At 36.1% G+C, this 15,113-nt stretch overlaps 1 protein-coding gene across 1 annotated transcript; it reads left to right on the forward strand.

The window, feature by feature from the left end:
* Nucleotides 1-2,927: 2,927 nt before the first annotated feature.
* LOC136032466 (chitobiosyldiphosphodolichol beta-mannosyltransferase-like) lies at nucleotides 2,928-4,316 on the forward strand. The gene has a single exon (XM_065712777.1). The coding sequence runs from the start codon at nucleotides 2,928-2,930 to the stop codon at nucleotides 4,314-4,316; it is 1,389 nt and encodes a 462-aa protein (XP_065568849.1).
* Nucleotides 4,317-15,113: the final 10,797 nt, after the last annotated feature.

Below are 15,113 nucleotides of genomic sequence, written 5' to 3' on the forward strand. Positions count from 1 at the left end.
ATGTTAGATCGAAGCTAAATAAAAAAAGACAAAGGGGGCATTTCCCAGCCGAGCCCTCGAGGCAGATTCTAATATGTTATTATTCCTTACAGTCTTAGCTTTCCCTCTGAATTTACACCTTACAACAAAGTTGCTGCTTCTCCATACCCCTCCTATGGCTATAGTCCTATACAAATAAAGCCACTTCCCCATGCACTACTACCCTAATAAGTGATTAATACTTTTAATTTGTCGCTAAATATTATGGTTAAATCATTTTTAATGTCTATTATGCAGGCAAAATTACATAATAAAATGTGACCGACATTTCAAAAGGAATATATCTGAGTAGAAATACCAATTGTAATTAGTGCATTTTCGAACGGTATTTTAAATAAATTCATAATTCCTAGAGGGCAAGTAAACGACCATGAATATCGAACATGATAAGACCAATCCAAGCAGCCTTTGGTAAAGAGTATTTAAAAAATGTCTAAAGTAGTGATAGAAAATGAAGAACACAGATATACAGTCAGAATACTTGCGTCAGCGACAATTACAACGAGTCAAAAACAATAGTGAAGAACAAAGAAGCATCCAGTTCGATGATAACAGCAGCATGAATTAAAACAAGTAAACAAAAGTGAAAAACAACGGTTATAGATCATGCGCCAACAAGGAGTAGAACAAATTAGAAATGAAACTTAAGATGAGGCTCATTTGACTGAAATCTGAAAATTCTAGGTCGTCCAAATGAACGAGTCAAAAATGAACAGAGAAATACTTGCACCCCCACCAACGCCTTCTTCACCCCCAAATGCATCAAATAAAAATTTAGATGACCATTTGTTCAAAATACTTCAAAGACCATATAACAAGGCTTCCATGGGCTACAGAGCCCCCAGAGTCAGGGGGCTAGGGTTGGAATGTATGTCCTTGGGCATGGAAGGCTTTTATGGAAGGGGTGGTCGCATTAACTTTAGATTAGGCTCGTTTGATTGGAAATTGCAAATTGCAGCTCCGTTTTTAAGACCATCCCTTCCATAAAGCTTGTCATACCTCCGGGGAATAATTTACAACCTCCCAGTTTCTAAAGGAATCCGTAAATCCCAAAGGTATTGTTATATGATATTGCACTATTTTGAACAAAAAGACTATCTCAACACTTTGACCGGGAGCATTTAGGGAAAAGACGGTCTATGGATGACCGTCGCCTACGATGGCGTTGGTCCAGATTTTGCGGCTTTTGTTAGTCCCGTGGGAATCATTAGATCGAATTCGCGTTACAATCAATTTTTTAAAGCAATATTCTTTATTTAACAAGTTTACCTTGCAAGAAACATGCTCAAATTACGGAAGATGCAAAAAACTCTGCTCCTGTCGGTCCTTGCCTTTACATACTCAATCGCTTCGTATCAGAAATGGTCAATTTCAGACAGCATACAAACTAAACAGTAATGGTTTTGAAACGGCTTGAATAAAACATAATACTGACACCTAATTAACTATTAGGTATTGTTATATGATATTGCACTATTTTGAACAAAAAGACTATCTCAACACTTTGACCGGGAGCATTTAGGGAAAAGACGGTCTATGGAGAGAGCTAGTTTCCCTCCGACTCTTTTTGACTCTTAAAAAAGGCATTAGAACTTTGAATTTTCAATCAAATAAGCTCCTTTTGAAGTTTCTACAACAACTCCTATCCGAAGTGCCTTGATCAGAAAAAAAATTACACATTGTACCCATTTTGTTCTTTACTTTTACTTTATTTTCATATTAAAACTATAAAAACTATAATAGTAAGTCTAAAAATAGTAAAAAACTATAAGTATAATAGTAAATCCTATAATAAGCTATTATAGGAAAACTATAATAGCAAGTTAATCTCACATGAAAGAGGGGGAGGCCATGATGTATTCCAAACATAGATATTCATAGGAGAAAAAATATCGCCTTGAACCCCAAACCCTTGAAAAAAATGGAAAATTGTGGCCATAATTTTTGGGGGGCATCTGATACTAATTAGCATTTGAGATTGACAGAAAGCTTTTGAACAGTCGGCACACTTGATGAGTTTTTATTTTGAATGAATGTATCTGTCAAAGACAAAAAAAGATTAGCATAAGTTATTCACCCACTGAGTTTCGTAGTTTACGCCTGCGCGTCGCTTACCCATAAATTACTTTTTTTGCTGCTCAAAAATTTAGGAAGGAATTCTCTTTGGTATTTGTGTCATTACAGAACACTAAATTTTATTGATTAGTTGTAAACACTATGTCAGCGTGAAGCTTACAACATTTGACTAATCTGTAATATTGTTTTGTTTTTTGGGATTCTCGTAGTTCACTTGATATTTAAGTGGAAAAAAATTTGCTCGTGGGCTTTTAGACTAACATCTAAAAGGAATTAAATCGTAATTATTTTCGTGTTTTTTCATTATTCGTGTTTATCATGATATAGGTACCTATCATGGTTTCATCAACTTTTACATTGTGTGGTGCCACTATGGGTTCGTCTCGTGACTGATTTGTCTGATCTTTGCAATGGCTATTGCAGCAAAATCTACTTCAAATAAACCTTCAAGGGGTCCAGGCACCATTTGATATTTGAAAAAAGAACCTGTTCCACTCGCCTACGATGGCGTTGGTCCAGATTTTGCGGCTTTTGTTAGTCCCCTGGGAATCATTAGATCGAATTCACGTCACCATCAATTTTTTAAAGCAATATTCTTTATTTAACAAGTTTACTTTGCAAGAAACATGCTCAATTTACGGAAGATGCAAAAAACTCTGCCCCTGTCGGTCCTTGCCTTTACATACTCAATCGCTTCGTATCAGAAATGGTCTATTTCAGACAGCATACAAACTAAACAGTAATGGTTCTGAAACGGCTTGAATAAAACATAATACTGACACCTAATTAACTTCTTTAACCTTAAACAGGAAATGTCTATAAATTCAAACCAATCAATAAAGAATGACATTGAAAATTCTATCGATACGATAGCACTTAAGAAGGATATAGATTCAACCAAGGGTCGAATCTGCGTTTTAGTTCTTGGTGATTTCGGCAGAAGCCCAAGAATGCAGTATCACGCTCTATCTTTGGCCAAAGAAGGATATTCAGTTGATGTTGTTGGCTATGGGGGTAGTAGGCCAACAGATGAAATTCTGGTAAATGACAACATAACAATACACAACATAAAGCCACCCCCTAGCTTTAATAAAGTTTCATTTCTGCCTCAGACTTGTTCTTATATTTTAAAAGCTTTGTGGCAAACTATGTCACTCATGTCTACATTGCTTTGTATCCATCGGCCTTTAGCGATTCTTGTGCAGAATCCACCTTCAATACCAGCTCTTCCTGTGTCTTGGTTTGTGAGTAGAGTAAAGCGATGTGACTTAATTGTGGACTGGCACAACTATGGTCATTCAATTTTAGCCCTTAATTTGGGAGCAAGTCATTTTTTGGTCAAAGTGTCAAAGATGATTGAAGAGAAGTTTGGCGGAAGAGCAAATGTAAATCTATGCGTCACAGAGGCTATGAAGTCAGACATATGGAAAAACTGGAAAATAAGTCCCACTGTCTTATACGACCGTCCAGCATTTCTACTCCGACCTTTGCCAGTTTTAGATCGCCACATCCTATTTATGCGTCTAAAAAAGCATTATCCGGTATTAGACACAATAGGACCTGACACAAATCTGATGACAGAACGATTTGCGGATGGAAATATTTATTTGAGGCAAGATCGGCCTGGACTTATAGTTTCAAGTACGTCATGGACAAAGGATGAGAATTTTGACCTACTTTTGGACGCCCTTGAATTCTACAATGAGCAAAGGGATAGGGATTCTAACAAATACCCACCTTTGTTAGTAATTATAACTGGCAAAGGTCCGTTGAAAGCTCTTTACGAGTCTTTGATAATGCTCAAAGATTGGCAAAATGTCAAAGTCTTGACTGTATGGTTAGCATCGGAAGATTACCAGAAGTTACTTGCTAGTGCTGATCTTGGTGTATGCCTTCATACGTCATCAAGTGGACTAGATCTTCCCATGAAAGTTGTTGATATGTTTGGATGTGGACTTCCTGTGTTTGCCTACAAATTTCCCTGCATTGGGGAGCTGGTAAAAAATGGTGAAAATGGACAACTATTCGAATCTTCTCAAGAGCTAGGCTACCAACTTATGAACTGGTTTGAGGGTTTTCCTGAAAAATCACCTAATGAATATTGCTTCCGGAAAGCTTTGGAGTCTTTCCGAAAAGTTCCATGGCATGACAACTGGAGAAAAATTGTTTTGCCGATATTGAACAGCCGTAGCAAAAAATAAAGATGATATGACCTTTATTCCCATCGTCCTGGCATTGATAGTCATCGTTGACTTAGTTTGTTTTAATTTCTAGTTAAATTTGCCAACTTCAGAACTAGCTCTAGAACTAGCTCTAGCCTCAAGTCTTAGTTTTTGGCTTCCAAAACTGTTTTTGGAACGAAGACTGAAGCTGCACACTGAGGCCATGAAAACTCGGACGCACACTTAACTACCCATAATGAAACACAGACTATGTCAATACCCAATCAAAAGCCCAAAATGTTCTATTATGACGTCAGCCTTTGTAAATCTTCATAGCTGATTAATCCAAATTTTGGCTAGAAACTTGATACAGCAGAGGGAAACAATCAAACGCAGCTTAGCACTCCCTAAGTAAAGAACAATGTTGGAATAATGTATTATTTATTTATTATTTTTTTGTGAATTTTCCAAATCATCTTGTATTAAGTCCCAGGAAACAATTGAAAAGTGACATTCATTAGTTTGTAGATCAGGCGGACCGCTAAGACTAGTAGAAAGCACATTTGACACTAATTTTGGATGCATTTATCTGCGATGCCCAAAAATAGACACAATTTTTGTCTCTTACATGTTTGTAACGTGTGGGGCAATTTGATAGGGCTGAGTAGACTTTTTGCTAAACTGGGAAAAAAAGTTGTATTCCCTCAGAATCTTACACAAAGTTATCAACGATACCAATCATCCTTTTTTTAGCATTCGTTATTATATCTGAACAAAACAATTTCGGTACTTGGCCTATATTAAGGCTTATTCAAAAGAATATAATGATCAATCAGTACTGCCTTTTCATTTGGGTTTTATGACGTCTAGAAGAAGATTACATACATGATATCACTTTTAAAAACAATAAGTATGTTACGTTTGGGTACAAGAAGGTCAAGAATAATGCTTAAAACATGGAAGTAGGTAGCCCCCCCCATTCTAATGTGGAAAAAGGCAGCCCAAATGATAAATTTCTCGTCCATTTTGCCGTTAGAAATGCGTTATTTAAAATACTTTTCTTCACTATCTTGACTACTAAGGTCCCTGCGTCGGTCTTGTAGTGCATTGCTGCAACATGATTCGATCTCTGGGTCTCGTATTATCAAGCTAAGGTCAAACCCACTGCGCCACCACAGGACAATAGTGTTTCTTATAATGTCTATCTACGTTGATGATTAGATGAATAAGATGATGATTAGATGAATCATCTAAAATCAGATGATTCTTGTTAATGGGGGGGGGGGAGAGGCCCAAGCTAATTTGGTGTTCATTCCTGGCTGACTTGGTCCTTTGAAACTACACTTTTAGTAAAGACGAGATCAGTGACAATATTAGGTGCTCCACCTTAATGGTTGGTTGATATTGTTCTGATATTTGATATGTATCTATTTTGTAAGATATAATGCTTAGTATGACGAACTTAGCAGTTTGCAGAACATTCAGATGATTCTTGTTAATGGGGGGGGGGGAGCCCATAACCAATAACCGTGAATAGTTATTAGTTGGTTGATATTGTTCTTGATATTTGATATATATCTATTTTGTAAGATATAATGCTTAATATGACGAACTTAGCAGTTAGCAGAACATTTAGATGATTCTTGTTAATGGGGGGGGGGGAGAGGCCCAAGCTAATTTGTTGTTCATTCCTGGCAGATTTGGTCCTTTGAAACTACTCTTTTAGTAAAGACGAGATCAGTGACAATATAAGGTGGAGCACCATGTTCAATGGAAAGTGTCATTAATATCGATACAGTTATTTCTTTATTGGTTGTTTGATATTGTTCATGATTTTGACATATATATATATATATATATATATATATATATATATATATATATATATATATATATATATATATATATATATATATATTGTAAGTATAATACTTGATATGACGAACTTAGCAGTTAGCAGAACACTTAGATAATTCTTGTTAATGGGGGGAGGCCCAAGCCACTTTTTTGTTCATTCCTGGCTGACTTGGTCCTTTGAAACTACTCTTTTAGTAAAGATGAGATCAGTGATAATATAAGTTGAACACCACGTTCAATGCATCGTCTTATTTCTGTCGATATACTCAATTCTTTATTAGTTGGTTCACATTGATCGTGATATGTGGCCTATATATCTATTTTATAAGATATATTGCTTAATATGACGAACTTAGCAGTTAGAAGAACATTTAGATGATTCCTGTTGTTTGAAGGGGGGATGGTAGTCCAAGCCACATTTTTTGTTTGTTCCTGGCTGACCTGGCCGTATGAAACTACTCTTCTAGTAAAGACAATATTAGTTACAATGATTACAATGATTAGAGGGTGATTCTTGTTAATTGGGGGAGGGGGGGGGGGTAAAACCAATAGCAGTGACTGACTATTGGTAGGTTGATATTGTTCGTGATATGTGATATATATCTATTTTGTAAGATATAATGTTTCTAATGACAAATTTAGCAGTTAGCAGAACATTTAGATGATTCCTGTTGGGAGGGGCTAGCCAATACCACTTTTTTGTTCGTTCCTGGCTGACTTGGTCCTTTGAAACTAATCTTTTAGTAAAGACGAGATCCGTGATAATATAAGGTGGTTCGCCACGTTCAATGCATTGTCTCATTTCTGTCGATTTAGTCAACTCTTTATTAGCTGGTTGATATTGATCGTAACATTCGGCTCATATCGATTTTGTAAGATATAATGCTTAATATGACGAATTTAGCAGTTAGCAGAAAATTTATATGATTCCTGTTGGCTTGGGGGGAGGCCCAAAGTCTATGTTTTTTTTTAGCTGACTTGTCCTTTGCAACTGCTCTTTTAGTAAAGATGATATCACTGACAATATAAGGTGGAATAACACGTGCATTGCATCATCTCATTTCTGTCGAAATAGTTAATCCTTTATTAGTTGGTTGATATTGATCGTTATATTTGGTATATATCTATTTTATAGGATACTAGCTGTTGGGGTGGCACTTCGCGCCACCCCAACACTTAGTTGGTGGGGCGCTTCGCGCCCCCCCCCCAAGCCCCCCCGCGCGCGTAAGTCGTTACGCGCCATATTAGTTACGCGCCATTGTAGTTGTGTCCCTGTGTCCCACCTGTGAATAGAGATAGACATAAATATATGTTTTTAACTACGTAAAACATGCGAATATACAACATTCTTCGCTGTCCCATTGTCTGTGCATATAAATAGATTGTCAGGTTTACTGACTCTAGAACATGCAACATATAATTGTCCATGGGAAAAACAATCCGTATTCAGATCTATACCTCATTATTCTAATGATGTGTCCCTGTGTCCCGGTCGTCATTTATATTCCCTGTGTCCCGGTCGTCATTTGTGTCCCGGTGTCCCAGTTTGTAATTTCTCTTTGAGTGTCCCGGTCGTCATTTATATTCCCTGTGTCCCGGTGTCCCGGTCGTCATTTGTGTCCCGGTGTCCCGGTCTGTAATTTCTATTCGAACAATCCCTGTGTCCCGGTCGTCATTTATATATCCCGCCTGTGCCCCCGGCGTCCCCGTTGTAGCTGTGTCCCTGTGTCCCGGTCGTCATTTATATTCCCTGTGTCCCGGTCGTGATTTGTGTCCGGGTGTCCCAGTCTGTAATTTCTCTTTGAGGTTCACGGTCGTCACTTATATTCCCTCTGTCTCGGTCGTCATTTGTGTCCCGGTCTGTAATTTCTCTTTGAGTGTTTTTTCTTTTTAGTTTTTTTTTAGTTTTTTACCTTTTTTCTTTTTTCAGTTTTCTTTTTCTTCTTTATTTTTCAGCGTCACTATGAAGTACATATCGACGAACCTTTGTTTTTTTAACTTAAATCTGGTAGGCATTGATGACCTTATCCAAGTCGAAATCCCAAACCCAATCATCATCGCTATCATTTTCAGTTTTGATATGTTTTGACTCTCGCTGTCCAGGTGGATTTTCATCTAACTGCGCGGTTTTGCGTTCTTTAGCCGCAAGCCTGTTTTCTTGCTGTTCTTGTGATTCCTCAGCACGCTTTCTTTTCTGACTTTCTCTATCAGCAGCAAGTTTTTTGGCATAGACTCTTTGAGCATCTTCATCGGCTTTTGCCATTGTAAGTTCATCAGTCATTGTAAACTTAAACATTAATAGATTTCTACGTGAACATATGTCTTAAATATCTTGAATGACGTCACCGTCAAAGCAAAAATGACGACAACTAATTTCATGACGTCAGCCGACACAGAAACATGACGTCACCTGATCCACAGATCCACAGACAGACAACTTATTTTTATATATATAGACAATGTTTAATATGACGAATTTAGCAGTTAGCGGAAAATTTAGATGATTCCTGTTGTTGGGGGGAGGGGGTAGTCCAAGCCAATTTTATGTTCGTTTCTGACTTATCCTTTGAAACTACTCTTTTAGTAAAGACAAGATCAGTGACAATATAAGGTGGAACACAACGGTCAATGCATCGTCTCATATCTGTCGATATTTTCAATTCTTCATTACTTTGTCGATATTAATCGTGATATTTGGCATATATTTATTTCTTAAGGTATAATGCTTAATATGACGAATTTAAAAGTTAGTAGAAAATTCAAATGATTCATGTTGTCGGGAGGGGGGGGGATGCAGCCCAACCCAAAAATCAAAAGTTTAAATTTTTTAACGCGGTTTGAGAAAAATCGTCTTGAAGAAGCACCTAGGGTCTACTTAGGAGTTGAGTTCCCACCAGATGTACAGATGAAACCCTTTCAGTTTCGTGAGTTTTTACTTAATTGCTTATTAATATTGCAATTAAGTTTAAGTTCGCGAAAGTGAAGGACTTATACCGCTGTCAAGGTGAAATCGAAGTGTCAAACTCTGGTGGAGATGCCAGAGATAAGAGAGATTGAACCTCTTGATGAAAAACCAAAGAGCTGCTCAACTTCTCCAATCGTGATTTTTTGCATATATATTTATTTTGGGGGATATTATGCTTAAAATTGCGAAGGTAGCATTGAGCTACAAGTTTAAAAAATAGAAATTATTTAGTATACAAAACATATATTTTAAGAAATAAAAAAGTTTAAGAAAATAGAAATTATTTAGTATATAAAACATATATTTTTTGTGATTGTTGGTTGTTCGGTTGTGATTATTGGTTGTTCAATTTCACTTGTGTAAGATTTCACTAGTGTCAAAATTAATTTTGAATTGTCAAAATATGAATAATAAGCCCCCGAATATTAAAAAATGGCTTTTTTGGTAGGGAGGGGGGGGGGGGGTCCTCGGGTTCAGGTTCCTCTCTAACTTGTTCGCTTGAAACGAGTCTTTCAGTAAAGACAAGATCAGTGACAATATAAGGTGGAACACCATGTTTAATGCATCGTCTCATATCTGTTGATACAGTCAATTCTGGATTAGTTGGTTGAAATTGATCGTGATATTTATCATATGTCTATTTCTTAAGATATGATGCTTAATGTGACGAATTCAGCATTTAGCAGAACATTTTGGTGATTTCTGTTGTTGTGGGGGGGTTAGCCCAAGCCACGTTTTGTTCGTTACTGGGTGACCTGGTCGTTTGAAACTACTCTTTTAGTAAAGACGATATCAATGACAATATAAGGTGGAACACCACATTCAATGCATCGTCTTATTTCTGTCGATGTAGTCAATTCTTTATTAGTTGGTCGATATTGATCGTTATATTTGGAATATATCAATTATTTAAGATATAATGCTTAATATAACGAATTTGGCAACTAGCAGAACATTTAGATGATTTTTCACTAATTCATTGTATTAAGATCTAAGAATTACCGCATATAATATATGATTTTGGGTTGTTCTGCCATGGTAAAGTTCCTTAGAAGCATACATCACCAGTACTACTTCCTTTCAAACGACCTTTTAAGGCAGTACCACCTGCCACCCTGTGACCGAATAATAAGTAATAACTTATTCAGCATACTATTAGAAATCTTTCAGGATCGTGAATTGTTTCGTAACTGTTCTAATAAAATACAGTTAGGTTGAAGTTCACGAAACTGACGGATTGTTTCAAGATTTTTTGAGTGATGTTGAAAAAACATAGTTGACATGAGGTGTTGTAGTGAAAAGAGTGATCGATCTGAGTGTCTTGACACTAAATGTTCAATATAGTTACCGTAAGTGACCACAATCTCGCTGGAGGAGGATGGGTTGATCGCACAATTCTGGATATGCATAATTTACTTATGATACATAAATTTTTCCTTTTCGAAAAATCCTCCCGAGGAAGCACCTAGCATTTACTTAGGACTTAAACATCATCCAAATTTACAGATGAAGCCCTTTCAATTTCGTGAGTTTCTTCTTAATGGCTTATTAGTATTGTAATTAAGCTGAAAACCACGAAACTGAAGGACTTATACAGCTGTCGAGGAGAGATCGAATCGTCAAACTCTGGTGGAGATGCCAGAGATAAGAGAGATTGAACCTCACGAGGAAAAACCACAGAATAGCTCAACTTCTGCAATCGTGATTTTTGGCGTATATATTTATATTAGAAGATATTATGCTTACAATCGCGAAGGTAGCATTGAGCTTCAAGTTTAAAAGCTTAAATTAGTATATAACTTGTGGAGAGGAATAAGCTTCAAACTTGGAGGTTTAAACACCCTCGTAAACGTGCTATGACCGAAAATATACAGCTGTCAAGGTGAAATCGAAGCGTCAAACTCTGGTGGAGATGCCAGAGATAAGAGACACTGAACCTCTTGATGAAAAACCACAGAATGGCTCAGCTTCTGCAATCGTGATATTTGGCATATATATTTATTTTGGAAGATATTATGCTTAAAATCGCGAAGGTAGCATTGAGCTTCAAGTTCAAAAGCTGTAAATTATTTAGTATACAAGTCTTATATATATGTCTTTGAGATTGTTAGTTGTTCGGTTGTGATTGTTGGTTGTTCAATTTTACTTGTGGAAAACTTCACTAGTGTCAAAATTAATTTTAGATTGCCAAAATATAAATAATAAGCTCCCAAATATTTGAAAAAATGGCTTTTTTTGGTAGCAGGGTGGGGGGGGGGGGGTAAGAAAAGTCCTTTATATTTACATTCCTCGCTAACTTTTTCGTTTGAAACTCGTCTTTTAGTGCAGACGAGATCAGTGACAATGTAAGGTGGAGCACCATGTCCAATGGATTGTATCATTAATGTCAATATAGCCAATTCTTTATGGATTGGTTGGTATTGTTCGTCATGTTTAATATATATCTACATAGGAGTGAAGTTTCCTCCAGATTTACTGATGAAACCTTTCAATTTCGTGAGTTTTTCCTTAATTGCTTATCATTATTGCAATTAAGCTGAAGTTCGCGAATCTGAAGGACTTATACAGCTGTCAAGGTGAAATCGAAATGTCCAACTCTGGTGGAGATGTCAGAGATAAGAGACATTTAAACTCTTGATGAAAAACTACAGAATAGCTCAACTTCTGCAAACGTGATATTTGTCAATTTTAATTTGTGCAATCGTCAATTTTACTTGTGTAAAATTTGAAAATTAATTTTAGATTGTCAAAATATTTACAATAAGCGCCCAAAAATCAGAAATAATAGCTTTTTGTGGTAGTAAGGGGGTTAGCCTAAGCCCTTTCTATGTACGTTCCTGGCTGATTTGGTCCTTTGAAACAACTATTTTAGTAAAGACAAGATCAGTGACAATATAGGGTGGAACAACACATTCAGTGTATCGTCTCATTTCTGTCTATGCAGTGAATTCTTCATTAGTTGGTTGATATTGATCGTGATATTTGGCATATATATCTATTTTTAAGATATAATGCTTAATATGACGAATTTAGGAGTCAGCATAACATCTGGATGATTCCTCACTAATTCATTGCGTTGAGATCTATTTGTCAGAAGCACACATCACCAGCAGTACATCCCTTCAAACGACCCTTTAAGGCACTACCAATTGCCACTCAGTGACCGCATGATAAGTAACAACTTACCAAGCACACATCACCAGTAGTACATCCCTTCAAACGACCCTTTAAGGCACTACCACTTGCCACTCAGTGACCGCATGATAAGTAACAACTTACCAAAATACTTTTACTAATCTTTCAGCATCGGGAATTCTATGTTATCTGTTCTATTAAAGTGACAGTGAAAGAAACTGACAGATTGTTTCAATATTTTTTGAGTTAAGTCGAAAAAACATAGTTGACATGAGGTATTTAGTGAAAAAAGTGAAAAATGAAATTTTCACTTTTTGGTGAAAAAAGTGGTTTTAGTGTCTTGACACTAAATGTTCAATACAGTTACCGTAAGTGGACATAATGAGAATTTTTTAGGGAGGTTGATCATACAATTCTGAATTTGCATAATTTCCTTATGATACATAAATTTTTACTCTTTGAATGTGATTTTCAAAAAATCCTCCCGAGGAAGCAACCAGCATCTACTTAGAAGTTAAATTTCCCCCAACCTAACAGATTAAACCCTTTCAACTTCGTGAGTTTCTTCTTAATTGCTTATTATTATTGCAATTAAGCTGAAAATCACGAAATTGAAGGACTTAAACAGCTGTCAACGTCAGATCGAACCGTCAAACTCAAGTGGAGTTGCCAGAGATTAGAGAGATTGAACCTCATGCTGAAAAACCAAAGAATAACTCAATTTCTGCAGTCGTGATTTTTGGCATATATATTTATTTTGGAAGATATTATGCTTAAAATTGCGAAGGTAGCATTGAGCTTCAAGTTCAGAAGCTGTGAAGTATTTAGTATTTAAAACTTATATATAGTCTTTGTGATTGTTGGTTGTTAGGTTGTGAGTGTTGGTTGTTCAATTTTACTTGTGTAAAATTTCACCCGAGTCAAAATTAATTTTAGATTGCCCAAGTATGAATAATAAGCTTCCAAAAATTAAAAAACAGCTTTTTGGTTGTGGGTGGTGGGGGAGGTAGCCCAAGCCCTTTCTATGGACGTTCCTGACTGACTTGGTCCTTTGAAACAACTCTTTTCATTGTTTCAATATTTTTTCAGATTACAGAATATAATATATGATTTTGGGTCGTTCTGCCATGGTAAAATTCGTTAGAGGCATAGGCCACCAGTACTAGATCCCTTCAAACGACCCTTTAAGGCAGTACCACCTGCCACTTAGTGACCAAATAATAAGTAACAACTTATCCAACATACTGTTACAAATCTTTCGGCATCGTGAATTTTTTCGTAACTGTTCTATTAAAATATAGTTAGGTTCCAGTTCACGAAACTGACGGATTGTTTCAATATTTTTTTAGTGACGTTGAAAAAATATAGGTGACATGAGGTGTTGTAGTGAAAAGAGTGCTTTAGAGTCTTGACACTAAATGTTCAATATGGTTGCCGTGTGTGGCCAAAATCAGAATTTTTGGGGGAGGATGGTTTGCTCATACAATTCTGAATGTGCATAATTTGGTTTTGGTACATAAATTTTTACTTTTTGAACGTGATTTACAAAAATCGTCCCAAGAAAGGCATCTACTTAGGAGTTAAATTTTCTCCAAATTTACGGATGAAACCCTTTCAGTTTCGTGAATTTTTTCTTAATTGCTTATTAATAGTGCTATTAAGCTGAAATTCACGAAGCTGAAGGACTTATACAGCTGTCAAGGTGAAATAGAAATGTCAAACTCTGGTGGAGATGCCAGAAAAAAGAGAGATTGAACCTCTTGATGAAAAACAAAAGAATTGCTCAACTTCTGCATTCGTGATTTTAGGCATAAATATTTATTTTGGAAGATATTATGTTTAGGATCACGAAAGTAGCAATGAGCTTCAAGTTAAGAAAGCTGTAAAGTATTTAGTATATAAGACTTATAAATGGTCTGGGTGATTATGGGTATTATAAATACAGAAAAGCAGTGTGAAATACAGAAAGGCGGTCTTCGTCATTATTTATTATGGGTATTTCGGTTAAAGTAAAATCGGATTGAGCTGTTTACCTTGCAAAGTTGACTGGGCTATATACAGTTACACAGACATTTTTTTAGGAGGGGAGCGTCAAAATTTTGCTTGTTTAAAATTTTACTAGTTTCAAAATTAACGTTAAAAAATATTGCTTAATATGACGAATTTGGCAGTTAACAGAACATTTAGATGGCTCCTGAGTAATTGATTGCGTTGAGTTCTAAGAATTACATAATATAATATATGATTTTGGGTTGTTGTGCCATGGTAAAATTCTTTAGAAGCATACAACACCAGTACTATATTCCTTCAAACGACCCTTTAAGGCAATAACACCTGCACCCAGGGACCGTATAATAAGTAACAACATATTAAACATACTTTTACAAATCTTTCAGCATCGTGAGTTTTTTTGTAACTGTTCTATTAAAATACACTTAGGTTCAAGTTCACGCAGCTGACGGATTGTTTCAACATTTTTGAGTAAAGTTGAAAACAAATAGTTGACATAAGGTGTTGCAGTGAAAAGAGTGATCGATCTGACTAGCTTGACACTAAATGTTCGAATAGCTCAACTTCTACAATCGTGATTTTTGGCATATATATTTATGTTTTAAGATATTATGCATGAAATCGCGAAGGTAGCATTGAGCTCTAAGTTCAAAAGCCGTCGAGTATTTAGTATATAAGACTTAAATACAGTATTTGAGATTGTTTGGTTGATTCGTTGGGATTGTTGGTTGTTCAATTTTACTTGTGTAAAATTTCACTCGAGTCAACATTAATTTTAGATTGTTGAAATATGAATAATAAGTGCCCGAAAATTGGGGGTAGTCCAAGCCTTTTTTATGAACATTCCTGGCTGACTTGGTCCTTTAAAA

The sequence above is a fragment of the Artemia franciscana genome, chromosome 10, assembly GCF_032884065.1.
Source record: "Artemia franciscana chromosome 10, ASM3288406v1, whole genome shotgun sequence".
NCBI lineage: Eukaryota > Metazoa > Arthropoda > Branchiopoda > Anostraca > Artemiidae > Artemia > Artemia franciscana.

What these genes read in the sequence shown, in the direction of transcription:
- LOC136032466 (XM_065712777.1), top strand. Translation starts at nt 2,928, where the DNA reads ATGTCTATAAATTCAAACCAATCAATAAAGAATGACATTGAAAATTCT.